At 41.9% G+C, this 25732-nt stretch overlaps 1 protein-coding gene across 12 annotated transcripts in view; it reads left to right on the top strand.

Annotated features, from left to right (window-relative positions):
• Positions 1 to 25732, top strand: part of cacna1aa (calcium channel, voltage-dependent, P/Q type, alpha 1A subunit, a) — a 90072-nt gene that overhangs the window by 34797 nt on the left and 29543 nt on the right. For 8 of the 12 annotated variants that reach the window (XM_079641709.1, XM_079641708.1, XM_079641703.1 and 5 more), the window contains exons 9-33: positions 772 to 816; positions 931 to 1014; positions 2072 to 2278; positions 3385 to 3497; positions 3846 to 3958; positions 4055 to 4186; positions 4379 to 4451; positions 4796 to 4913; positions 5403 to 5470; positions 5567 to 5673; positions 8563 to 8613; positions 9531 to 9699; positions 9890 to 10521; positions 11219 to 11568; positions 13720 to 13855; positions 14638 to 14767; positions 15356 to 15415; positions 15564 to 15670; positions 21768 to 21867; positions 22384 to 22544; positions 22672 to 22812; positions 22905 to 23106; positions 23201 to 23365; positions 23636 to 23746; positions 25258 to 25341. In XM_079641709.1, coding sequence (XP_079497835.1) covers positions 772 to 816; positions 931 to 1014; positions 2072 to 2278; positions 3385 to 3497; positions 3846 to 3958; positions 4055 to 4186; positions 4379 to 4451; positions 4796 to 4913; positions 5403 to 5470; positions 5567 to 5673; positions 8563 to 8613; positions 9531 to 9699; positions 9890 to 10521; positions 11219 to 11568; positions 13720 to 13855; positions 14638 to 14767; positions 15356 to 15415; positions 15564 to 15670; positions 21768 to 21867; positions 22384 to 22544; positions 22672 to 22812; positions 22905 to 23106; positions 23201 to 23365; positions 23636 to 23746; positions 25258 to 25341 — 3659 coding nt within the window. The remainder of the gene's footprint in view (positions 1 to 771; positions 817 to 930; positions 1015 to 2071; positions 2279 to 3384; positions 3498 to 3845; positions 3959 to 4054; positions 4187 to 4378; positions 4452 to 4795; positions 4914 to 5402; positions 5471 to 5566; positions 5674 to 8562; positions 8614 to 9530; positions 9700 to 9889; positions 10522 to 11218; positions 11569 to 13719; positions 13856 to 14637; positions 14768 to 15355; positions 15416 to 15563; positions 15671 to 21767; positions 21868 to 22383; positions 22545 to 22671; positions 22813 to 22904; positions 23107 to 23200; positions 23366 to 23635; positions 23747 to 25257; positions 25342 to 25732) is intronic. The other 4 variants (XM_079641705.1, XM_079641713.1, XM_079641710.1 and 1 more) reach the window with 3 other exon arrangements.

Below are 25732 nucleotides of genomic sequence, written 5' to 3'. Positions count from 1 at the left end.
CTTACATAGTCAGGATTGTGATATTAGTACAATATTAAAGCATCTGTTTGGTGCTTTACGGTAATAGCCTATGACTAATAAATAATAATCTGATGGATTTTATTGTGAAGCAGCTGCAACTGAGATAATAATTATTCATTTTAACTGTATTTACTTTAATCAAAAAATCTTTTATTGTAAAGTTTCGATAGTTTGAAGCAGACTGACACCAACTCAAATCATGATTTACATTAAAACAATTCAATCATAAAGGTTAGATGATTAGGTATGTTTCTGGGCAGTGTATTGTAGTCATAACTCTCCTTCAAATGCAAACACAACTTGAATTACAGCCAGTGCACTAAATATAAGTGAACAGCTTTGAGTTACACTCATTTAGCAAGGATTAAAGCCCCTTGTTTGAAGCTTCGATGGAGGAGACTGCCTGCCCGTAGTTCTCTTCGTCTCTTTTGTCTTCTCACTGCTGAGGGCAGGGAAGATGTGGAGAAGATAAGAGGAACGGAGGGTTGGATGTTGGATGCAGCGGCAGGGAGAAAAGGGCAGACCTTTCATCTTCTTGAAAAGACAATCTACATAAAAACAAGCAAGCTAGAATACAAAGGAGGGAGGGATGAGAAGCAGGCACAGGTGCAGGACAGACTCTTTGTTTCCGGTTTGAATCCAAATAAGAAATGACGATGATAACAAAAGATTGACAGACACTGTGGAAGTCATCAAACAAATTCAATGTCGCATATTAACATATTTTTGTTTAATATGTGTTATTCGCAGAGGAGGTCATCTTGGCGGATGATGACAATGTCACGGCTTATGATGGTAAGAACTTGCTTATTAACTGTGTTGTACGGCTGTGATTTTAAAACCAAATGATACAAATATATGTAACATGTCAGCACTGTCAAAAATAAACACATAATGTTTCTATTGCAGGCTCACGTAGAAGAGCCACAAAGAACCATAAGAGCAAAGCTGAGCTGCTGAACCCAGAGGAAGGGGAGGGAGACCTGGCAGTGGGTAAGATACAATCTCTCTCACTCACACACACACACACACACACACACACACACACACACACACACACACACACACACACACACACACACACAAACACACACACACACACACACACACACATACACACACACACACACACACACACACACACACACACACACACACACACACACACACACACACACACACGCGCGCGCGCGCACACACACACACACACACACATACACACACACACACGCACACACACACACACACACACACACACACACACACACACACACACACACACACACGCGCAAAGGCAAACCACAGGTACATACAGATGCTATCTTGTCTTGCATATCAGCATTACCTGACCCTCCTCTCCTTCTCTCTCTCCTTCCCTCTCCTCTATTCTGCTGCTTGGCACTTCTCTCCTCTTGTTACCTTTTTCCCCTTTCCTCAACCCCCCCCATTTGACACCTTTATTTTCCTTCTTTCCATCCTTCCTTCTTTCCTTCCTTCCTCTTTCCTTCTTTCCTTCCTTCCTCATTCCTTCAGCTTTCTTACGCTAGGCAAGTCTGCCTTTTCTCCTGTGAGATGTGTGTGTAGAGGAAAGAATACTTTGCTGAAATCAGTAAAGATAAAATGCTTATGAAAATGAATGAACCAATAATATTTACAGACAAAGGAAGGGGAGTATTCAGAAAAGCAAAAAGCTATCATTTAGGGAGAGGATCTACACTATTGAAATTTGGTGGACGTGATGATATGATTAAAGATAACATGTGAAACCAGTTTAAAGCTTATAAACCTCTTAACTATTCGTCCATCGGGACACTCAATCTTCTACTCCTGTATGTGTCATCATCACTGTGTGTGTGCCAGGAGAGCCTTTTTTTTTTTTGTAACTTATTGTACCTCCTGCTGTGTATGAATCAGAAAGCAGAGGACATTTTACACTGTGTACAGTTTTGCTTATCCAAGATGCTAAGTGCACACAGTTCTGCCAATAAATCACTCTATACTTCATTATCAGGCTAACGCCAAACCATTTCTCCTCGCTTTATCCTTTCAGGGTCACCGTTTGCCCGGGCCAGCTTGAAGAGCTCCAAGCTGGAAGGATCAGATTTCAAGCGGCGAGAGCGACGGCTACGCTTCCTCATCCGACACGCCGTCAAGTCGCAGGCCTTCTACTGGACCGTGCTGTGCTTGGTCGGGCTCAACACTATGTGTGTGGCTGTAGTGCACTACGACCAGCCGGAGCCTCTGTCAGATTTTTTATGTGAGTATGAGGGAGGGGATAAATGCTAAGTCTGTGTAAGCATCGACAGATTATCTCCACCTAGGCACTATTACTAGAAAGGAGTGGGTGAGCAAAAAGTAAATGTGACTAAATTCATGAAAAAGCTGACTAACCCAAACACACCATTTCTCTCGTTTGCATATACACTGAACAAAAATATAAACGCTTATAAATGTTTTTGCTCCCATTTTTCATGAGATAAACTCAAAGATCTAAAACATTTTCTACATTCATAACATGAGGGTTAGGATTAGGGTTAGGGTAATGTTGTGAATCGAGTGGCCCATGGTGGTGGTGGGGTTATGGTATGGGCAGGCGTGTGTTATGGACGATGAACACAGGCCACTCGATTCACAACATTACCCTAACCCTAACCCTAACCCTAACTCTAACCCTCACACCAGATACTGACTGGTTTTCGGACCCCCCCAGACCCCCCCAATAAAGCAAAAATGCATGTTTCAGAGTGGCCTTTTATTGTGGCCAGCCTAAGGCACACCTGTGTAATAATCATGCCGTCTAATCAGCATCTTGATATGCCACACCTGTGAGGTGGGATGGATTATCTGGGCAAAGGAGAAGTGCTCACTATCACAGATTTTTTCAGATTTGTGAACAATATTTGAGAGAAATGGTTATTTTGTGTAAGTAGAAAATGTTTTAGATCTTTGAGTTCATCTCATGAAAAATGGGAGCAAAAACAAAAGTGTTGCGTTTATATTTTTGTTCAGTGTACTATTGAACAAATGGGATGAAATTAATTGTACCGAAAATCAAAATACAAATTATATAGCTCTAAAAATATGGAAACCGGAAATTGTGATAAATTAAAAAAAATTTAAAAAACAATATAATAGTGAGAAATTGGAGGATTTGTAAAAAAATATGTTACGCTAATTGAGAGTATTAAAAAAGACTTTTAGAATATTTTGATACACAATACAGATTTTGATACAAACACAAGTAAAACTTAAAATGCATTCTTAAATAAATGTCACATAAATCTGACCTCTTTTCTCCTCTTCCTCCTCTTCCTCCTCTTCCTCCTCTTCCTCCTCCCTTCTTATCATCTTCCATCCCTGCAGATTTTGCTGAATTAATCTTCCTGGGGATATTCTTGACAGAGATGTTTATAAAGATGTACGGCCTTGGCAAACAGGCCTACCTCAACTCCTCCTTCAATTGCTTCGACTGCATTGTGAGTCCCAACACGCACACACACACACACACACACACACACACACACACACACACACACACACACACACACACACACACACACACACACACACACACACACACACACACACACACACACACACACACACACACACACACACACACACACACACACACACACACACACACACACACACAAAACACAAATCCATACGCAGGTGCAAACACTCATTTCACACCACTATGCACACATTTAATAACATAACCACACAGACAATTAGACCTCGCACACAAACACAAATACAGGGATGATGCGTTGGCTCATCATGATGAATGACATGCGTGCATATGCTTGTGTTTGCTTTAGGTGATATGTGGTAGTATATTTGAAGTGCTGTGGTCCATCATCCAGCCGGGCACGTCGTTTGGCATCAGCGTGCTTCGAGCTCTCAGGTTATTGAGGATTTTCAAAGTCACCAAGTGAGTACTCTAGCTTCACTTCTATTCCTCATATTCATGCATTGGACATAACATTGCGCTCAGCTTAACACACTCGTTCTGTCTTCTTCTTGCCAGGTACTGGAAATCTTTGCGCAATCTTGTCGTCTCACTGCTCAACTCTATGAAGTCCATCATCAGCTTGCTCTTCCTGCTCTTCCTCTTCATAGTTGTCTTCGCCCTGCTGGGCATGCAGCTCTTCGGAGGACAGTCAGTGCTGCTTCCCTTAACCTCTGCGTCTCTTTCTATCTTCTCTTATATCCCAAAGACATTGTTTTATTATTGCCAGTTTGGTTAAGAAAATGAAATAATTGACGATATGTGTTCTACCTATAACATACTTCTTTTACCTCACGCTTCTGGTTTACATTTCTCTTCCATTTCATGTTTTTCCTCTACTAGGTTTAATTTTCCAAATGGCACTCCTCCGACCAACTTTGACACCTTCCCCGCAGCAATAATGACGGTGTTCCAGGTAAGCAGAGCGGGTGGTGTGAAAGGGAGGAAGGGAGGGAGAGGCTGGTGGAGGCGGGGGAGGGACGAGGGTTGGATTAGGACAACATGGTTTATGAACTAAAGAGGATATTCACACAAGGAGAAATGTAAAATGCTACTTTTGAATTGACAAATGTCTTTAGTGAAAGGTTTAATTGTGCTTAACTGTGTGTGTGTGTGTGTGTGTGTGTGTGTGTGTGTGTGTGTGTGTGTGTGTGTGTGTGTGTGTGTGTGTGTGTGTGTGTGTGTGTGTGTGTGTGTGTGTGTGTGTATGTGTGTGTGTGTGTGTGTGTGTGTGTGTGTGTGTGTGTGTGTGTGTGTCAGATCCTGACCGGTGAGGACTGGAACATGGTGATGTACGATGGCATCAAGTCTCAGGGCGGAGTCAACAAGGGCATGGGCTTCTCCATCTTCTTCATCGTGCTTACACTTTTCGGCAACTGTATCCTTTTTACATAAAAAAAACTGCCAATAAGCACACAAAACACTCACACTGTAAATAAAGGCACTTTCCGTTATTCTTTATATGTTGGTTTAGTAACTGACTTACAGAGTACACCATCCATTCAGATGCATATGATTAAATAAAAAAATAACTATATGAATTAATATTTTGCCCTCACTAAATATTGTGATTATTGCAATTTGGATTTTACACATGTCCATATTGCATTTTCAATAAATATGTAATAATTTCTGTTTTGTGCAGCCCAACTTTTCATACACAGATAATATTTCTTAGTGTTAACTTTTTAATCCACCTATTTCTTGTCATTTATCCCACTAAGGCAAACAGACGGTCTTTTTTTGTATTTTGAAATGAAGGATTTGACAATGGTTCCTGTTGAGATCCAGCTGCTCGTTTATGTTAATGCTGTATTTACCCGTACAGTACAAACAAACTCCTACATGCCTCTAACTCCATGTTCAGACACTCTGCTGAATGTGTTCTTGGCCATCGCTGTGGACAATTTAGCCAACGCACAGGAACTGACCAAGGTACACAGTCCTACAGTCCCATTTCTCAGAGAGTTATGGTCCTCTACTCAACAAATGATTTCTGATTTTGATTTCCTTCCGAATGTCTCTCCGCAGGACGAACAGGACGAAGAGGCGGCTAACAGTAAGAAGATCGCCCTGCAGAAAGCCAAGGAGGTGGCTGAAGTCAGCCCAATGTCTGCCGCCAACCTCTCCATCGCAGCGTGAGTTTTTTCTTATTAAGGTTGAATTTGGGTTTTTGTACCAATTTTTAGAACTTTTTCACAACAGGCATGAGTATTAGGGTGGAACATGTGCACATACCTTCAAAAAACAGAAACTCGTTCATCCACCATGATGTAAGCACTAATGAAAGATTCAGCTGCTTGAAGTAATAGCAGTACAATGTATGAATGCATTGGGAATATATTTTATAAACATTTGTTACATCATGTTGCATTACACATCGCAGTTTATGGAAAGCCATTCTCATAACCTTTGAACCACATTTGTAAAAGACGCCTAATTACCCATGATGTCTTTTCAGTGTAATGCAGAAGCTCACTGTCATGGTTGCAGATTGTTCACTCATTTACCATCATCCAAAGAGTTTTACTTTTTCATATTTCTTTTTTTTAATAGCACAATTTTCAAAAAAGACAATTACAACATACTGTATCTTAAAAATATTGCATTCCTTGGAATAAAGATACTTTCATTTTGTTTACATTCATACTGTAGGCTGACATGAATGTTAAAGCTGTTTTATAGCAAACTACAGCACATTTAGTGATACGCCTAAACATGCATGCACGCTTTCTTCTCTCTTCCGATCAGCACACACGCACGCACACATGCACACACACACGCACACACACACACACACACACACACACACACACACACACACACACACACACACACACACACACACACACACACACACACACACGCCGGTGTTGGATTGATCTGGGCCAGCCCTCCTCTGGTCAGGAGAGTCAGTCTTTGATCTCTTTTCTCTGTATACACAGGGGTCTTCCCTTTCACTCCTTCTAAAGTTCACACACACACACACACACACACACACACACACACACACACACACACACACACACACGCACACAACTATGTGGTCTGTCCCTAAAAAAAGCACAGCGGGGGAGCCCACGTCTGCTTGGAAACACCACAAACACACAACCCGTACACACAGCTCTGACCTTTACCAGTGTGAAACATGAGCCTCTGCCTACACTGCATCACACACACGTGCACGCACGCACGCACGCACACACACACACACACACACACACACACACACACACACACACACACACACACAAATGCAATGGGCAAACAGGATTGAAACATACATGCTCATAATAACGTGTTCATCATTTTGTGAATCTCATTGTTTCCTGTAACTGTGAGTACTGTTCTTCACTGTGCTGTGAGGATTTGTGTCTTCGTACCAGTACACTTTACCTGGGAGTCCTTTTGAGGTTGAACATGTATCTGTCAATACGATGCACATCTGTGTGTGTATGTGTGAGAAAGAGAAAGTGTCTGTGTGATTATTATTAAAGCTACACTTGTTTGACAGGTGTCTTTAAATGTAGCTTAATATGTTTCTACTTTATAACCTGGAGTTTTAGATTACATTTTGGTAACTCTTAACTGTTATCTTGAAATATCTTGTGCATTGCTGTAGGGGCAACGCAGCTCTGCAGTGTGTATTTAAATCACTGTATCAGGGTGAATCCCTTGTTTTTTTAGTATGAAAAAAGGAAAAACATTGAAATTCCAAAAGAGAAAATCCTTGTTTTTCCAAGCAAGGATTTTAAACTCTGGGACATCAGTGGAGCATGACGAATCTCTTAAGAAGATATTCTATGGTACATTCAGGGAGGAGGCTACCATGAAGGCTACATGAAAACACCTGATAGGCTACATAATACTTACTGGTACGCTCTAAATTTTAAGTATACAAACACAGCTTTACAATCTAAACAGATTGCAGGAACAAATCCAATTTAAATCACTTCACTGTGGTGAGTTTATCAGATAGGGAAGGAGTTTAACTGTGTTTTTAGTAGTTTATGCACCACAGTTGATGATAGCAGTCTTGAAAGTATACATTTTTCATTTGGAACTGTTCTTTATGTAGCAGGCTCTTTAATAAAGCACTGTGCAGACACAAAGGAAGATCAGAGGTAATGCAGAGGGTTGAGAAATATATGGTAAAAGATGCAAAAGAGTGATAAGGACAGAACAGCAGGATCAGGGAGTGATGTAATACAGATGCAATGTGTGTGTGTGTGTGTGTGTGTGTGTGTGTGTGTGTGTGTGTGTGTGTGTGTGTGTGTGTGTGTGTGTGTGTGTGTGTGTGTGTGTGTGTGTGTGTGTGTGTGTGTGTGTGTGTGTGTGTGTGTGTGTGTGTGTGTGTGTGTGCATGTTGCATTTTGTGTGTGTGTGTGTTTAGGCCTATGTGTGTTTGTGTGTGAAGGGTTGCATTCCAAAATGCTCAATCTTTTTGGCAAAAAATGTAGCATTTCTTCGAGATACACTTTGTGTTATATTCCATGGAATGCTCTTAACATCCCGATAGCAATGAATATCTTAAATGCTTTGACAAAAAATACATAAAAAAATGTAATCTGTGGAAGCCGTGGCGCTGTAAAAAGCACGACCAATCATCTGAGCCGGTCCGGCTAAAGTAACTGGATGGCCTACCTGCTGTCAGCCTTCCATCTGTGCAGAAACTTATCTCGTGCCCTCATTGGTCATGTGCGCGTTTGTGTGTGTTGGAGGAGGGGCTCTGCCTCTGTAAGGAAGTAGCAGATTTGTTCAGGCTTTGTATTTTCAAATTCTAAAGCACTCGAGCTGGTTTCTCCAAAATTACCTACCCCACCTTTAATTCGTCATTTATTTTTGCATTTCAGTAATATATTTAACTTATTTGAGTAGAAAGTCTGTTTTTACAGCACATTTTATTATGATTGTGACCATTTGTCGGGCTAGGCTGGCTTAAATGGCGAATGGATAGCCCATTTTGGAATGAAATCCTCCCTCTGTTCTTTCGTGCCATCTCACTCACCAGCTGTTTCCCTCCTCAGCAACAAAGTACACAGTGAGTGTCACAACGCTACCGACCCCTTTCTGGACTGGTATTTATTTATTTGTTTATTCATTTCTGAATCCTTTCTGTTTATTGACTCTACAACCATTCCCTGCTTTATTTTGCGTTTTAGAAAACCTTCATTTCCTTCCCTTTTGTTGTTATCCTTTTTATGAATTACATACCTGGCTTTTATTTAGCTGTTATTGGTTTTGGCTTATATTTTGGCTGTTGCTTTCCTGTGGTTTATTATTGGCCCTGTTTGAAAAAGGGGGGTGGGGTGGGGTGTAAGCTGATAAAGTGTAGACGTTTTGGAGGTTGGAGAAGATTGATACTGATCATTTGGGTGTTTCTCTATCAGGTAGATATAAACACTACAGTCGTTAGATTCAATTGTTAGTCGAATTCAATGAAAGTTTTTGAAATATAAAGAGGAAATAGGTTTGACTTATCTGCAAAGGCCTTTCCATATCCCATTTAACACATTACATATGTTTTGAACAAAGGGAAAAAGCATCTCAAGTGATCAATACACCAATTTTATTGAAAATTTTAAAAAAATCCCATTTCCACACAGCTTATTTATTCAGAATTTAAAAATGTATTTTTATGGAAACACTACTATTGTAACCAATAACAGATTTCGAAATGACTGTGTGTATACTTCCGGTAAATCATACATTATTATAAATAATTCTGACCTTGCCGCAGTCCATTGTGTCTCCACATGGTTTCCCAAAGTAGGCTGGTGGGTGTTTTGACGAGCTGTGTCGACACCCAGAACTTTGTTTTATTGAGCTACGTTGTTCCAACCAAATGACCCTTTAAGAGTCTGTGGCCCCCAGTGTGTCTCTACATCCTGGCTTTACCTACTTATACTTTCTGCTGGTTTTCACATCATCCTCACGTCTTTGTGTGTATATTCTCACAGCAGCAAGTGTCTTTAATTCTGTTTTTATTTTACAGTAAGGAGCAGCAGAAGAACAACAAGGGGGGAATCAACAAGTCGGTGTGGGAACAACGCACCAAGGAGCTGAGGAGGCAGACGCTGGTGACCAGCCGCGAGGCTCTCTACAACGAGCTGGACACTGAGGAGCACTGGAAGGCAAGCGGAGGGAGGGAGGAGCAAAACAATGTAAAGGACAAGGCAAACCAAGCCCCTTAGGCTTGTGCTATCAGTGTACACAAGCGACGGCAATGATGATGACTCATGTTGCTTACCTGGTGTTTATTTGTGTGAAGGCCATTATGAATTCTAACTTAATTCCCTCTTCTTTTCCCTTCTCTATCTTCCTCTATGTTGCCTTTCCATCCTCCCCTTGCAGGTGAACTTCGCACGTAACTCCCGCCCAGACATGAAGACCCACCTGGATCGCCCGCTGGTTGTTGACCCCCATGAGAACCGCAACAACAACACCAACAAGACCACAGCAAACAATGCAGACCTCTGCTTCAGCCAGCACCATCCTGCCGACGAGCTCCACAGACAGACACGCCTCCACGAACACGTTGGCCAGGTGGGAGGAGTTGGAGGAGGGGGCTCTGGGACGGCGAGGCCTCCCCTGGAGCGCGGCGAGTCCTCGGAGAGCAGGCGCAGTCGTAAAAGCGAGCATCACCACCACTCTTCTCATGTCCGACTGGATGCCACGGTGATTCCCGGGCCCGGCTCTGAGGACAGGCCTGCCCGGCGCCATCACCACACCCGGAGCGGCAGTCGAGGCGCGGGACAGTCGGAGCACAGGAAGCCCAGGTCACATCGGAAAAATGCAGAGGAGGGCGAGGATGGTGCCGGAGGAGCGGGGAAAACAGGGAGACATAAGAGCAGAGGGGTGGAGGGAGGTGGAGAAGGAGGAGAACAGGAAGGAGCTGGGGAAGGCAGTGAGAGGAGGCCAAGAAGAAATCGCCATGGAAACCAGACGGACGGCGAGGGGAAGAGGATGTGCCAGCACAGAAGGAAGTATGTCCATGAAACAAAGTTTTCTGTTTAACCTCATTGGGCCTCATTTACCAATATCCTCCGAAGATTGCTTTTAAACGTGTTGGTTGAGTCCTAAGAAAAGTTAGAGCCATGATGTGTTCTTAAACCGAAGAATTGTTTACACCTGTGTTCTTATATTGATGAATCCCATGGTCCTTGTAAAGTGAAAGAGACAAAATAGAAGGTAATCAATTTCAATCAGTGACCACACAGAAAGTTAAAAAAAAATGTCAAGAGAATCTGGTGAAGTATGGCCCTACGAAGGAAACATTAATTAAATATTTCTTAGATGGATGTTTAGTTAAAGCCCATAATGCTTTGTAATCTTATTAAAAAAAATCATGAATTATAAAATAATATTGTATTTTACATCCTATATTATACAACTGTAGTATTAAAGAAAAGCCAATAACATTACAACACTCACTTTTTGCTTCTCTGCTAGATCATGTTCTTACCTAAATCCTCAATAAGACAACTTGTAGATGTCAGACTCTTAGTAAAAGTTGGTTTAGAGAAGAAATGTAGTCTTAGAAAAGTTGTTGATTTAGACCCATGGTTTCGTCCATCTTCAATGTACTCAACATTTTCTGCGATCCTGTCACACCTTTCTCTGAATACCATCAGAACGTTCTTTTTCCGTCTCTTATTGTTCCTTCTCACTCCTCACTTGTAGGGAGTGCAGTGTCCCTAACCTCTCCACCACGCGGCCCATTCAGAAGAGCCTCCCCCGGCAGGACAGCCAGTACAGCGAGGACATGGACAACCTCATGAACACCAAACTGGTCTCTGGTTCCACCCCACCCGGCGATGTTCACCCTAACCCCCTCGCCCACCACCCTGCGGCCCCAGGCTTTGGATCCGCCCTCCATCTTGCAAACAGTAGCACTCACGGGAGTTTGGTGACATTAGATAGCTACGGGAGCATCGCCCATCACCGTACCAACAGTGTCCTCAGGCTGCCTCACCCTGACTACACAGCTCTAGACATGCCTATTTTTCCATCCATCAATGCCATACTGCAAGGTGAGGGCAGAATCAATGTTGTTATATGTTAGGAAAATATCACTTGTCACCGGCTTGAGTTTCAATATCAGGATACATGCATTTATCATCCAAGCAAGAATGGAAGTAGTCATCACATACAGAGCACATGGGACAAATAGTTCCCCAAATAGTGTCCTTCACATGCTTATAAACAAGAGAGGGTGTTATTCAGTCACAAGTAGGGATGGGCACCGAGGCCCAGTATTAAACGGGCCCCGGGGCTGAATTATTAAAGACCGTGGTACCGTTAAGCTCCGACGTTAGCGGTCTTTTTATCGGTACTGTAGACATCTAAAAAATATGTCTTTGTATTATTGCTACACAAACATTATATTGCAGTTTTAGTGTCGCCAACTCCGTTTCTAATGCGTAAAAAGACTGCAAAATGCGTCCATGATTATTTTTAGTATTTTCGATCTCTCTCCCCCGCCTGTGTGCGAGGGGGTGGGGCAGTGTACACACTAGGGGTGGGTGATACCACAAAATCTGGATTCGATCCGATACCAAGTATTTCAGGGCCAGTATCGCCGATATCGATACCGATACTTTTTTAAATGAAAAGAGTCTTATGTACTTTCATATAGGTGAGAGCTGCATGACATGATTTTTGAGCTGAAATCATCATAAATAGACTAAATCTGAATTCATTTTCATGAATAAAGACAGGACAGTTTTTATAGAAAAATAAACGTTTTACTTTTGCAAATTCAAAGTGCAAACAGGAAAAATAACAATACAAAGTGGCCAGAGTAGCGAACTGTCTTCTTGCACACATCACAGTTCGCTAAGTTTTAATTGCCAGTTTTGAAATTGATCCACACAACGCTGCTCTTTCTCTCAGCCATCATGCGCGTGTGTGTGTGTCGCACTCGCGAGCCGCTGGCTGCTGCTGTCCTGCCCTGCTGGCTGCTGTCAGTCAGTTTGATAATCGGCGTTCAGGCAGGGAGTGCGCTGCGCGTGCGCGAGCCTCGAGGAGAGGAGGACAGCAGTAGAGACTAGAGAGAGAAGAAAAGAGCATACTTGTGTTCGTCTGCACATAGTTTTGTGAAGAAATTGACGAGTAGAGGAGACGGGAAAAAAAATATAAAAGTATCGATCCTATTGGCTCTAGTATCGAAGTATCGATATTTTGGGATCGATCCGCCCACCCCTAGTACACACACGCGGCTGCTACATGCAACACACGAAGGAGATGGCGGAGAGAACGCGCTCCGAGGTTTGGTTAAACTTTACCCGTCTCGATGTGGACAATGCTCGTTGCCAAAAGTGCAATAAGAGTTTAGCATGTAAGGGCGGTAACACGAGCAATTTGTCTAAACATTTAGCAAAAGTGCACCACATTCAGACGGAGGAATGCACCGGGTTTGACCGTCTTTCTAGTAGCTCTGTAGGCCCCCCCCCCCATCCACGAGTAACTTTTCCACGTCAGGTGTTATGTATGCTAGCAGCAACACACAGAGATAACAACATTATACAAACATGGGTTAATTATTAGAGGTAACTTGAGTTATTTATTTTGTTAAAGTTTCAGCTATTCTGTTCACAGTTCTGTCATCAGATTATTTCATACGATTCGTTAAAACGTTGTTTCTTTTGATGTGAAATATTATGTATTTCATTTAAATAAAAAGCAATGTTAGTTTTGTTCACAATTAGTTTAGTTAGTTCACCTTTTTTTTTCTCCAAAATAACCGATAAGAGTACCGTTAAAAGACCGGACCGATAAGCGGTATCGATAAAAGTAGTAGTACCGTTAAAACCTTAACGATACCCATCCCTAGTCACAAGATGCATGTATACCGGTTCAAAGCAGTATTCTATGCTTAGTTCAAATTAGCTAAGGCCCACGTAAGCAAGAAGAATGACAGTCATATGCCTATCTCCACAGAGGCTGAATCATCATGTTAATCGTTGTCACATTTGAGCCTCACAGTGTGTCCTGACGCTCTTCTAGGTAATCATATATCCTGTCATGTACACAGCTAAAGTTGGGCCCTTGTTGTCATGTGCTACTCTGAAATTGGAAGAGTACATTCAGTATTTTCCCAACATTATACTATCTTGCATCCTCTTTACCTGTGTATCTAAAATAACATCCCATCCTAAACCCCTGTTTATTTCTCCCTTCAGTCAATAAGAATGCCAACACGGAGCCACTGCCAGCGAAAGAGGATAAGGACGATGATGATGATGAGAAGAAAGGTGAAGGAGGACCCAGGCCCATGCCTCCTTTCAGCTCCATGTTCATCCTGTCCACCACCAACCCGTAAGTGGCATGGATACAATCTCACACACACACACACACACACACACACACACACACACACACACACACACACACACACACACACACACACACACACACACACACACACACACACACACACACACACACACACACACACACACACACACACACACACACACACACACACACACACACACACACACACACACACACACACACACACACACACACACACACGCACACACACACACACTATGTATACATCACTTCAGGGGACATTACATTGACTTACATGCATTTCCTGGAGACTTATCCTAACCTTAACCATAACCAACACATGCCTAACCCTAACCCTTAACATTACCTTACCATAACCCTTACCCTAAACCTAACCAAGTCTTCACCCTAAAACTAATGATTCCCCTCATGGGGACCTCCAATTTGTCCCCATAAGGGAAGCGAGTCCCCACACGTGACTGTGTAAACAGATTTAGGTCCCCCCAAGTATAGTAATGCTAGGACACACACACACACAGACACACACACACACACACACACACACACACACACACACACACACACACACACACACACACACACACACACACACACACACACACACACACTCAACTCCACTGTATAATTCAACATCTGACACACAGGAATGCATTCTTGAGGCATCCACACAACTTTAGCTTTTTGTGAATGGACAATGAATCTTCTATCAAGTCACAGATCCAACACTTTTATAGGTAGATCTAGTCTGGAGCTTTTCATCAAAACTATTTGTGTGCTCTTAGGTTTCGGCGTGCCTGTCACTACGTTTGCACCCTGCGATATTTTGAGATGACCATCCTGCTGGTCATTGCCATGAGCAGCATCGCGCTGGCTGCTGAAGACCCCGTGTGGCCCGAATCCCCCCGCAACAATGTAAGAAAGTCCATGTACATGGAAGTGACAAGGCTTCTGCTGTATGAAATATCCTTTGTATACATGTTTACAATACATAATGCTTTTGCTTTTTACTTAATATGCTGGTTGCTTTTTTTCTTTGTAGTGTCACTCCTGCCTTCTACATGTGATGAGCTGGATCAGTGATAAATACATTATATAATGTGTTAAATAAAACCAAAATAAAGAGTCAAGCACTTAAAAACTGGAAATAAGAAATGTATTTTTACAGATTTTAAAAGGATCAAACCAAGGGCTATTTAGTACAGGCTCTATAAGGAAGCGTTAACAATATAATGTTGATGCTCTTACTCTGTCACAAATTACATTTAAGTGGATTTATTGTTTGATATTTTAATTTAATTATATATTTTTTAATTAGCAGCTTAAAATGTTACTGTAAATCATTCTTATTGTATCATTTGATATTTAAAAAAACATGGACCACATCCCAATGTAAAAAAATTGGCTGTTGCTTGAATAAAAAAGTCCCCATGTTTCCACCATGTCACACTTACCAAGTAGTTGAATTCAGCAGCGAATCATTCCCTTTTTCTCTTCGTGCAGGTCCTACGCTATTTTGACTACGTCTTCACAGGAGTATTCACATTTGAGATGCTGATTAAGGTGAGGCAATGTCCAGAGTCAACAATCAACGACATACCAAGAGAAGCCCAGCCCAAATGAGGATTAGACACTCTCCATAGCACACCGACGCCATCCATACCCAGGAGTTCACACGCCTCATGACCAGGTTCTCCTTTCTCTCCCCCAGATGGTGGATTTGGGCCTGGTCTTGCACCAGGGCTCTTATTTCCGGGACTTGTGGAACATCCTTGACTTTATAGTGGTTAGTGGTGCTCTGGTGGCCTTCGCCTTCACGTAAGTCCCCCTCCTGCCTCCCCCTGTCTCCCCTCCTCGCTCCTCCATCTCTCCTGCCTCTCTACCACCTCACTGGTACCTTGGAGTACAGCCTCCCCTGTTCTGCTTGAGTCACCCATGGCTCAATTCAGCCTCTATTCCTCTCTCTGTTCTTTCTTTCATACCCGATCACATGCTTTCTCTCTCTCTCAGCATTTTCTATATCCTTGCCATCTGCTTCTATCTCCCTGTGCTTTCAAAGGCCCACTCCTCTACAGTTGGCCATTTCTCCTGCTTTTTCTCTCTTATTCAACTTCTACAGTCCTGCCATTTCTAAACCCCTCCACCAACTCCCTGCGCCCCAACATTTAAAAAAAAAAAAATATCCCCAGCATCCCTTTCTATTCGCATCCGTGCCCACTGTGAGAGGTGAGGACCACCCTTTGCACCTGTAACCCTTTAGTGCCCAAGGCGTTCTAGAGTTAAAGGGCCCATGCAAAGCCTGGACAGGTCATGGTGAGCTGCCTCTCTAAAATCTCCACACCCCTCTCCACGGCAAAGCAGGTACTTTAAACCCTTCTTAATCTGCATGACTGTGAGGATCAAACACTGGGTTCAGTTAGGGCTTAGTTTATGAGCACTCTGCTGGGTGCAGAGCATGACTGGTGAGGATTTGCTGTCATGCCCTTGCATCATTTGGGAGAATTTAAAGCAAGCAGCCCTTCAGAACTACGGTCAATGTTAAGTGTAATGTGATAGTGAAGACTTACTGTCCAATGGCTTTACAAAGCTAATGCTGTAACCTTCGACACGAATACTCACGGGTCGTCTGCAGAAAATATGCTTGATCTTATTTCATGACTTTAAAAAATGAAATATACTTTTACAGGAAACAACAATGTCTGTGCGGAGTGCCCCACACATGTTTATTTTGATGGTCTTATGTGTGGGAAAAGGTGTGGGGTTATCAAAGTAGATGTAATAGACACAGGAAGTGTCCTCGCGTGGAGACCAAGACACTCTGGCCTTTTCCGATAAGGAGAAAAGGATTTACTAGTTGCGTTGATCCTGCCTCACATTCACCCATGCAAGTAAGTGACCATTTGTGATTCCCTCAAATGTATGCAGTAGTGATGCAGGGCTGAAACAGAATGTGTTAATGGTTTCAGTTAATTAGCCTAGCTGTAAGTCCACATTATACCTGTGTGCTTGCTGCTTTGCCATTCATATCACATGGCATCAAACCTTATTTTGTGTTGGGTAGGCTCCATTTCATTTCCCAGCAACAGCAAAATACACTGAGGGGCGAATTCACAAATAATGGATTGCAGATGCTTATAGCACTATGGATTGCACATCGCTTGCCAGTGCTATATCTGCTCCGTCTCAAAGTCTTTGTGTGGCTTTTGGCACTGATTTTCGTCAGTTTATGCAATACAGTTAGTTTGCACAGAAAGGGGCAGATTTAGCTCCAATATTTGCAATATTTTTAATATATGTGCACATTGCACTGCAGCACCGCAGGCTGGGATGCATTTATTTCTTTGCAGGAGCTTTGAGAAAAACACGGTTTCTTTCAGTGTTATTTGCAAAGGTTGAGCAGCTGCAAAAGCTGTGTATACTTTTTTTATAATGGGTCTGAATTGGTATTAACAGAAATGTTATAACGTGGACGATTACCTCGTAAATCACACACTTTTTACATTTTAAATGATCAAATTGATACTTTGAAACGGGTACAATCTTCCATAGACTCAGATGAAATGGATGTTCTGAATCCATACAGACACAATGTCTCCATATCCTTGATATCAAAATGGAATGGGCTAAGTGACATACATAATTGAATGCATGCTGCATAATGCATTTAAACTGTACTTGGTACTGCTTTAACCCTGTATGTCTTTGAGACATAAGCTGACATGAAGTTTACCAAGTGGGAACCAAAGAAAAACTGCTCCACTTTGCATGTCATCTTCTAGCATTGGTTCCTATATTAGTCCTGACCATCCAGCTTTCAAAACACTTTAAATAAGTGGAAGCTGAATCGCCGTTAAGCCTTAGGCAATTGTCAAAGAAGACTTGAGGAAAAAATGGCCGTCTCTGCTTATAATTATCTTCCCTTTGTCGTTTGCTCTTTGATCTTCTCTTCATCTCTCTCACCATGCCTAGCAACACCCTGCATCTCTTTGACTTCTTCCCCCTCATCCTGCTGGCCTAAATACAAATAGACTTCTTGCTGGTCATCTCGGAATATGAGTATGAAAAGATCCCACAAACACATGAAGTTGGGGAAATGCATCTTTTAAACTCATTATTTCCAATGCTCATTACAGAGTTACTATGGCTTCTATAAATGTACGGTTGCATTTGCCCCCTGGGTATTATGGGACACACACAATGGTGCTTCCACACAGCACTTTGTGACAAGCCTTATCAATTCACTTAAAGGAAGAAAATCAAGCAGTAGCATAGTTATAAACACATAATGTATCATTATTTCGTGAATCAATGCATTCACTGTTTTTTTAGAATGTCAGAAGAATCTCTTTTGAGTGGTCCAGTGATGATTTTGTATAATCAGTGAAAAGTCCTCTTTCTTCTAATGAGTCCTGTTTTAACATGGTCTCACATTGTCTTGGTTTTGCAGCATATCAACGAGGATACAAACAAAAGGAAATGCCAGTATTTTAGAGTTTCTTAAAGGCCAGTATGGAGATGAAAGTGTTTGTCCTGTATAGAGAAATGATGAACTCGGCCGGTGCTCCAGGGTTCTAGTGGTGGTGCCATCTATGAGACTGACTCCTGCTCCAGTCTTTCTCTCACTTTTGTGTGTTCACTAACTCTCTTCCTTATGTATATGTGTGTGTGAGCTTTTGAACCAGTCTGTGTTTCTGTGTGTGTTTGTGTGCTTCTGTCCTAAACTGTGTTCTCTAACCTCTTTCTTTTACATACCCGTCTGTATTTCCTCTCTCTGTGACCAAGTCTTTCCTTCCTAGGGACTTTTTAATGATGGACTAATAAATAGATGTCTGCCGTGAAACATCAATAGCTTCAAATAAACAGAAAGAATAGGAATAGTCAAAGAACTTGCAAAAAATATAGCAGCTGAAGCAATTTTACACAAATGTTGTAATAAATAAAGCAAATCTCTGAGTCATTAATAAGCAGCAGGGATGTCAAACTGTTGTTATCCAGGCAAGGCTGCTGCGTACTGTTTGTCAGCATAAATACAAACTCACAAAACAATCAATTAGGCCGTTTGAACCAATAAAGTCTGATTTAACTACGATAGGGGTTAACGACACAAATGGCTGATGGGCAGATCCGAAACAGTCAGAACAGACTCATGTACATCCAGATAGAGCCCTAATTCAATTGGTGGAAATCAAATGGCACTCCAGAAAGGCTCAGCAGTCTCAATGGAGATGTTTATCGCTCCTTTAATCCAATTAGTCTGGTCTGAGGGCTGCTGGTGTCTTGGACCGCTTGCTGCTGTCCTGCATCCTGACGGAGCTTTGTGTCCAAACAGGCTCGCAGAGACACCGACTATGATACTTGACCGAGTTTGGTTATGTTATAACACTACCAAGGCATTTTGAGATATATTTTTTTCGACGGGAAATGTTTGTTCGAGTTGTCAGTAGGCCTTTCTAAATAATTGAATCATTGATGCAAATTAAGGCTCTAAAAGCTGCAGTGTAACTCGGCTCATGGTTTTTGAAAGGAAGTGCTTGTGTGCAGATTTTTTTAAGTGTGGTATATTCCAAATAGAAATGTATGTATTTAAAATAGGGGTTAGGGCTAATTAGAAATTAATGACAATTAATCCACAATATTTTCCTGGTGAATACAGCAAATTATAATTTTAACAATAGTCATGATAATAATAATAATAATAATAATAATAATAATAATAATAATAATAATAATAATAATCATAATAATAATAATAATAATACAATTATTAATTATAACAAAAAAGTGATTTAAAAAAAAAAAAAAAAATTCAAAAGACAAATAATCTGGTTTGTAAACCCATCTAGATTAATTTAAGGCAATAGTTTGGTGATGTGTCCATACACACGTTTTCTTAAATGTCACAGTGTGTTAATGTGCATGTGTTAGTTAGCCACAGTAGTCTGTAGCTGGGAGGGTTGATATAATAAAAAGCAGGCCTTGTATTCTCTTTTCTTGTCTCTCTTTTTCTGTCATATGGATGTTTTTCCCTCCTTTCTGTGTCCCATTCTGTTTCTTTCTCCCACCCTTTGTCTTTTTTGTCTTTCTCTTTGACTCACTGTCTCTCACCCCTCATCTCTCCGTTTGGACCAGCAGCAGTGGCGGCGGGTAAAGTTCTGTCTTTTTCCTCTTCATTTTCTCCTTCTGCACTGTCAGCGCCTGTTCTTCTGATCACACATCTCTTTTCTTCCATCACAGTTGACTGTACTTGTCTGTTCTTCCCTGTTTTCCATTGTTCACCATGGAACAGCTCTGACTCAAACACAACTAAACCTCAAGTTAACCCGTATCAAGTCCGCAACTGAATCACACAGATACCATTTGCAAAATATCATTAGTACAATGAAATCAAATGGAAACTTTTCAGATTTCTTAAAAAAAATGTGCCAGAAGGAAGGTTCACATGAATACACAAGCAGTTACAGCACATGCACATACATGCATGCTCATTTGCACACAGAAAGTCTACTTGCACACAACCTCCATCAGTCTACCATCTGGTTTGACAGCTGCTTCCTCGCCTAAGGAACAATGTCTGACTTTCGACCTTAATCTCTGCACCATGATCTCTTGACCAGATATAGGAGAAAGTAAGCAGAACAGGCAAACTATCATTAAGTTATCATAACTAGTTAGCCACTTATTTCACTAAAAATACTTTCCTGTTTGCTAAACTAGAAGGCTCACTTATAATTCTTCTGAGGTTTTAGTTCCGTGCAGCTGAAACTATGGGTCTTTCCTTGTTTCCTCATACATGTACTGAAGTAGCTTTAGTGACAAGGTGCTTGAATGAACGAGGTTTGGCTCAGCATTTCAATCGAGAAATGCTTGCTAAAATATCTCTGTCTTTGCCGAAATGGCCCACAAGACAAGATTCCATGCTGTTTGAACAATGCTGTGAAACCTGCTTATCCTAGTTGTACTTACGGGTTGAAAGAAATAAACTGGTTGAGTCATCGAAAGAGAGAGTTTGGCCATTGTTTTACGTTACTACCCCTTGTATACACACTACCATATTGTAAATTATGTTTAAACTTTCTTATATAACTACAGAAAGAATTTGTCAGCTGTCATTAAGTTAAAAGGAAAAGATTTTACTCTGAGTTAACACTTCAGAAAGGCTTCCTTTAGTAACCTGGCTCTCATTACATTACACGTCACTTGTTAGACGCTTTTATCCAAAAGGACTTACATACATTCAGTACTGTGGACAATCCCCACAGGAGCAATTTGGGACTCGAACTTGTTATCCTCTGATTCAAAGATCAGCGCACTATCCCACTGAGCCATAGCCTTCCCCCGTCAAACTCTCTCTGTAAATGTCTCTTGTGTAGAATATAGTTCTCCAATACTCAACGTGCTGTTTAAAAGGAGAAATATTGCATCATGGAAAGCAAGGTTTCAATGCAGCATGAATATATTCCACCTCTAGCTGGGCATGTGCAAGGCGAGGCTTTAGCCGTCTTTGTAAAGCATTGAAACACATTGCAAAGTATTAAAACAAGCGTATATATTAGATAGCATTCAGACAGGAATGACACCAGTTGTTCCTGTGGCATGTACTGTAGCCGTAAAATACCACCTAACTCTAGCATGTAGCAACAATGCTAACCTCACACTAAGGACTATAAACGTAATATGATAGCAATGCTGCATGTGTTGCTATGTATTTAACCCCAGACGCAGTTACTCACTGTGAGTTAACTCGGACACAAATACCGTCAAGGAATGGCTGCCCGCTGCCATTTTGGATGCGAGAGAAACAAAGCCTTTCATATCTACCTGAGCATGCTGACTCTTTTTATTTGTGTGTGTGGCTGTGTGTGTGTGTGTGTACGGATCTGTGTGGGTGTTGGTGTGCATGTGTTTACGCATATAGGGGAAGCAGTAAGGGAAAAGACATCAGCACCATCAAGTCTCTGAGGGTGCTGAGAGTGTTACGACCTCTGAAGACCATCAAACGTCTTCCCAAACTCAAGGTATGTTTACGTAGAAAACAATTGGCCTTAGTTTCCCTTACTGGATTGGAGTTATGGGCGACATCTTATTCAAATAAAGGCTTGGCATCAATCTTGTGTGGGTTTTCAAGTTTTGATCAAATATCTTTGAAAATCTTTTTTCGTTTTGTTGCCTTATTGCCAACACTACCTGCTTTATCAGTGGACTGAACACATTTTCTTTTTAGTTTAAGCAATGCAAATGTGATTTCTTTGTGCGTTCTTTCTTGCATTTGTGCTCTGCAAATTTCACAGTCACTATTATGTCATTCTGTTCTTCCCGGTTAAGTCTTTGTCAAAGTGTTTTCTTAAATGTTTCTTTCTTTTTTTAGGGTTAGGGTTACTAATGATCCTTTTCTTACATATGGTTTTGTCTCCCTTTCAATGCCATCATTCACAAGTCCAAAACACTGAAATATTATGAATCCAATGCATTTACCTTCAGACAATAAACAACATGTCTCCGTCTGTCGTTCTCTTTTTTTTCTCTGTCCCCAGGCTGTCTTTGACTGTGTGGTGAACTCTCTGAAGAATGTGCTCAACATCCTGATTGTCTACTTACTCTTCATGTTCATCTTTGCCGTGGTGGCCGTGCAGCTGTTCAAGGGACGCTTCTTTTACTGCACTGACGAATCCAAAGAGTTTGAGCGCGATTGCAGGTCAGGAAAAACCCAACTATACCCTGAGTGGTGAAAACGTTCTGGTCTCCTTCTTTCTATTGAGTTGAGGCCACTTCATGCTTAAGTGTTTCTTCTCCTTACGCTGCATCTTCAAATCCTATCTCAGGGGCGAATATCTGGTGTATGAAGGCGTTAACGAAGTGAAGGCGCAGAAGCGGGAGTGGAAGAAGTACGATTTCCACTACGACAACGTGGCTTGGGCCCTACTCACCCTCTTCACCGTGTCTACCGGAGAGGGGTGGCCGCAGTGAGTAAAATGAAACGCAGACGGTCACATGCAGCTCAAACATTTTCCCGACAGCCTATAACCCTAAACTGTTCCCCTCTCTTCCTCCGCAGGGTGCTGAAACATTCAGTGGATGCGACTTATGAGAACCGGGGCCCGAGCCCGGGGTACCGGATGGAAATGTCTATCTTTTACGTGGTGTACTTCGTGGTCTTCCCCTTCTTCTTCGTCAACATATTCGTGGCTCTAATCATCATCACTTTCCAAGAGCAAGGAGATAAGATGATGGAGGACTATAGTTTAGAAAAAAATGAGGTGAGGAAAGGAATATTTGAGGGTGACGCGAAGGACTGGAGAACACTTGAGCGGGATAAGAACATAACCACTTTTGATGTTTGTTTCCATGCAGAGAGCCTGTATAGATTTTGCCATCAACGCCAGACCTCTGACACGCCACATGCCTAAGAACAAGCTGAGCTTCCAATACAGAATGTGGGAGTTTGTGGTGTCGCCGCCATTTGAATACACTATAATGGCAATGATCGCGCTCAACACCGTCGTGCTAATGATGAAGGTAAACTGCAAATTCACAACACGACACATAATTTTTAATGAATACTGCTGACTCATAAAGTGTGTGTCTTAATCCTCTTTTTTTTCTGTCCCTGGTGGTGTGTGTGTGTGTGTGTGTGTGTGTGTGTGTGTGTGTGTGTGTGTGTGTGTGTGTGTGTGTGTGTGTGTGTGTGTGTGTGTGTGTGTGTGTGTGTGTGTGTGTGTGTGTGTGTGTGTGTGTGTGTGTGTGTGTGTGTGTGTGTGTGTGTGTGTGTGTGTGTGTGTGTTACAGTATGATGGAGCTTCTGATACATATGAAGCTGTGTTAGCCAACCTGAACATAGTGTTTACCTCGCTCTTCTCCATGGAGTGTGTTCTCAAGATTATCGCCTTTGGAGTACTGGTGAGTGTGTGTGTGTGTGTGTGTGTGTGTGTGTGTGTGTGTGTGTGTGTGTGTGTGTGTGTGTGTGTGGGGGGGGGGGTGTGTGTGAAAAAATATATCAGTATATGTTATACTTATGCTACTTGTGAGATGAATATGCCCTTATGACTAAAAAGCCAAACAATGCGCTAAAAGGGAATTAAGTGCAAAAAGGTGACTTAATGAGATGAGCTCTGATTCATGTCGTGGAGGCAGCCCCGTATATTATTTAGTAACGTTGGGACACATTGTCTTGTCGTGGATTATTTCTTATGTATTTAAGGAGAAACTGGGGGAATAATGAGCAACTTAAGGGAAAAAAATGTTATAAATGGTGACTGTGAGATGCCAGCAGTTAGTTTGCAGTTTTTGTGGGCTGCATAGAAAAGAGAGGGAGGTGGATGAGTACAACATTGAAAGAAGAGATAGTTAAAGGATGAATGTTGGGAGTAGATTCAGGACAGAGGGCGAAAGTTAATAAAGTAATTAGAAAAATGAGAATGAATGACAGAAAGGCGTTAAAAAGAGAAGCTACAATCACGGAGAGGGTGGAGATTAAATAGGATTGGATTTAATTCTTAACCACACACAACATGCACAATCCAACACACAACACCGGGCCTTAGAGACATCTGTGTGTGTGTGTGTGTGTGTGTGTGTGTGTGTGTGTGTGTGTGTGTGTGTGTGTGTGTGTGTGTGTGTGTGTGTGTGTGTGTGTGTGTGTGTGTGTGTGTGTGTGTGTGTGTGTGTGTGTGTGTGTGTGTGTGTGTGTGTGTGTGTGTGTGTGTGTGTGTGTGTGTGTGTGTGTGTGTGTGTGTGTGTGTGTGTGTGTGTGTGTGTGATCAAGGTGGTCTCTCTTTGTCCCTCCACTTGTCTAATGTACAGTTAGGCTGAAGGCGCTATGTAGGAGAGAGAAGAAGAAGCAGATCGCCCTCGTCAGCATTTATTCCTCTCTATTCTTCTTTTTACCTGAAGTCGCATTACGTTAAAAGGAAAAAAATGTAAAATGATGTATATCTGTAGATAATGGTACAGATTGAGTTAAATATACTGTAGGGAATGATGTGACTGTATTTGCTGTATGATGTACCTGTATATTCCTGTAGGTGTAATGAGGCTGATGCAGTACAAGTTGTTCTTGTCTGCTGGCATCCGCCCAACATGCCGTCACTGATGGTCCATCTGTCTTATCTGATTTATTTCCTGTTCCTGTCTGACACTAACATGCCTTTTTGTTCTCCTCTCTTTCTGTCTTCTTTGTATTCGCTCCATGTCTCGCATCTCATGCTCTGTCTGCGTCATGTTAATGTAATAAATGAATCCCATTGTATCATTTTCCCTTTCATTTCAATATGATTGTGTCTACTCTACATCTCCTTGCATTGCCCATTTCTTTGTCAATATTTGATCTCTCTGTCCCTGCTACATCCATGTCCCTTATCTTCCTCCCTATTTCTACCTCATCATCCCTCTTTCTCTTTTCCTATTCACAGAATTATTTCAAAGATGCCTGGAATATTTTTGACTGTGTCACAGTCCTGGGCAGCGTTACCGACATCCTGGTTACGGAGCTTGGGGTAAGTCGCAGGATCGAAGGGCGTATTCTGATTGAAATGTGTACGTTTGAACGATCTGATTCAAAACTGCAAACAGCCAGAATTGATATATATTAGCAATCTTTGTCGATCTCTTTTGACTGTTTGTTAGGTGAGCTTCAGCGTGTGTCTCAGGGCTTATACAGCTGTATCTAAAACGCATACAGTAGACAAGAGAAGTAGAGCAGGAGTTAGAGGCCACTGTTGAGCCTTGCGTTGCTCAGTCATGCATGAACGACTCCTGAAAGTCTTATATAAATGTCCCAGTTGGTGGGACGAGGAGAGACCAGACTGCAGACAGAGCTGACAGCGGGGCGGAAAGCTTGCTGATGCTCTGTAGCGAGGCAGTGCACAGCTTCTGCAGGCAACCGTA

The sequence above is a fragment of the Notothenia rossii genome (genome assembly GCF_949606895.1).
Source record: "Notothenia rossii genome assembly, chromosome: 8".
NCBI classification, from domain to species: domain Eukaryota; kingdom Metazoa; phylum Chordata; class Actinopteri; order Perciformes; family Nototheniidae; genus Notothenia; species Notothenia rossii.
This window is presented reverse-complemented; position numbering and strand designations above follow the sequence as displayed.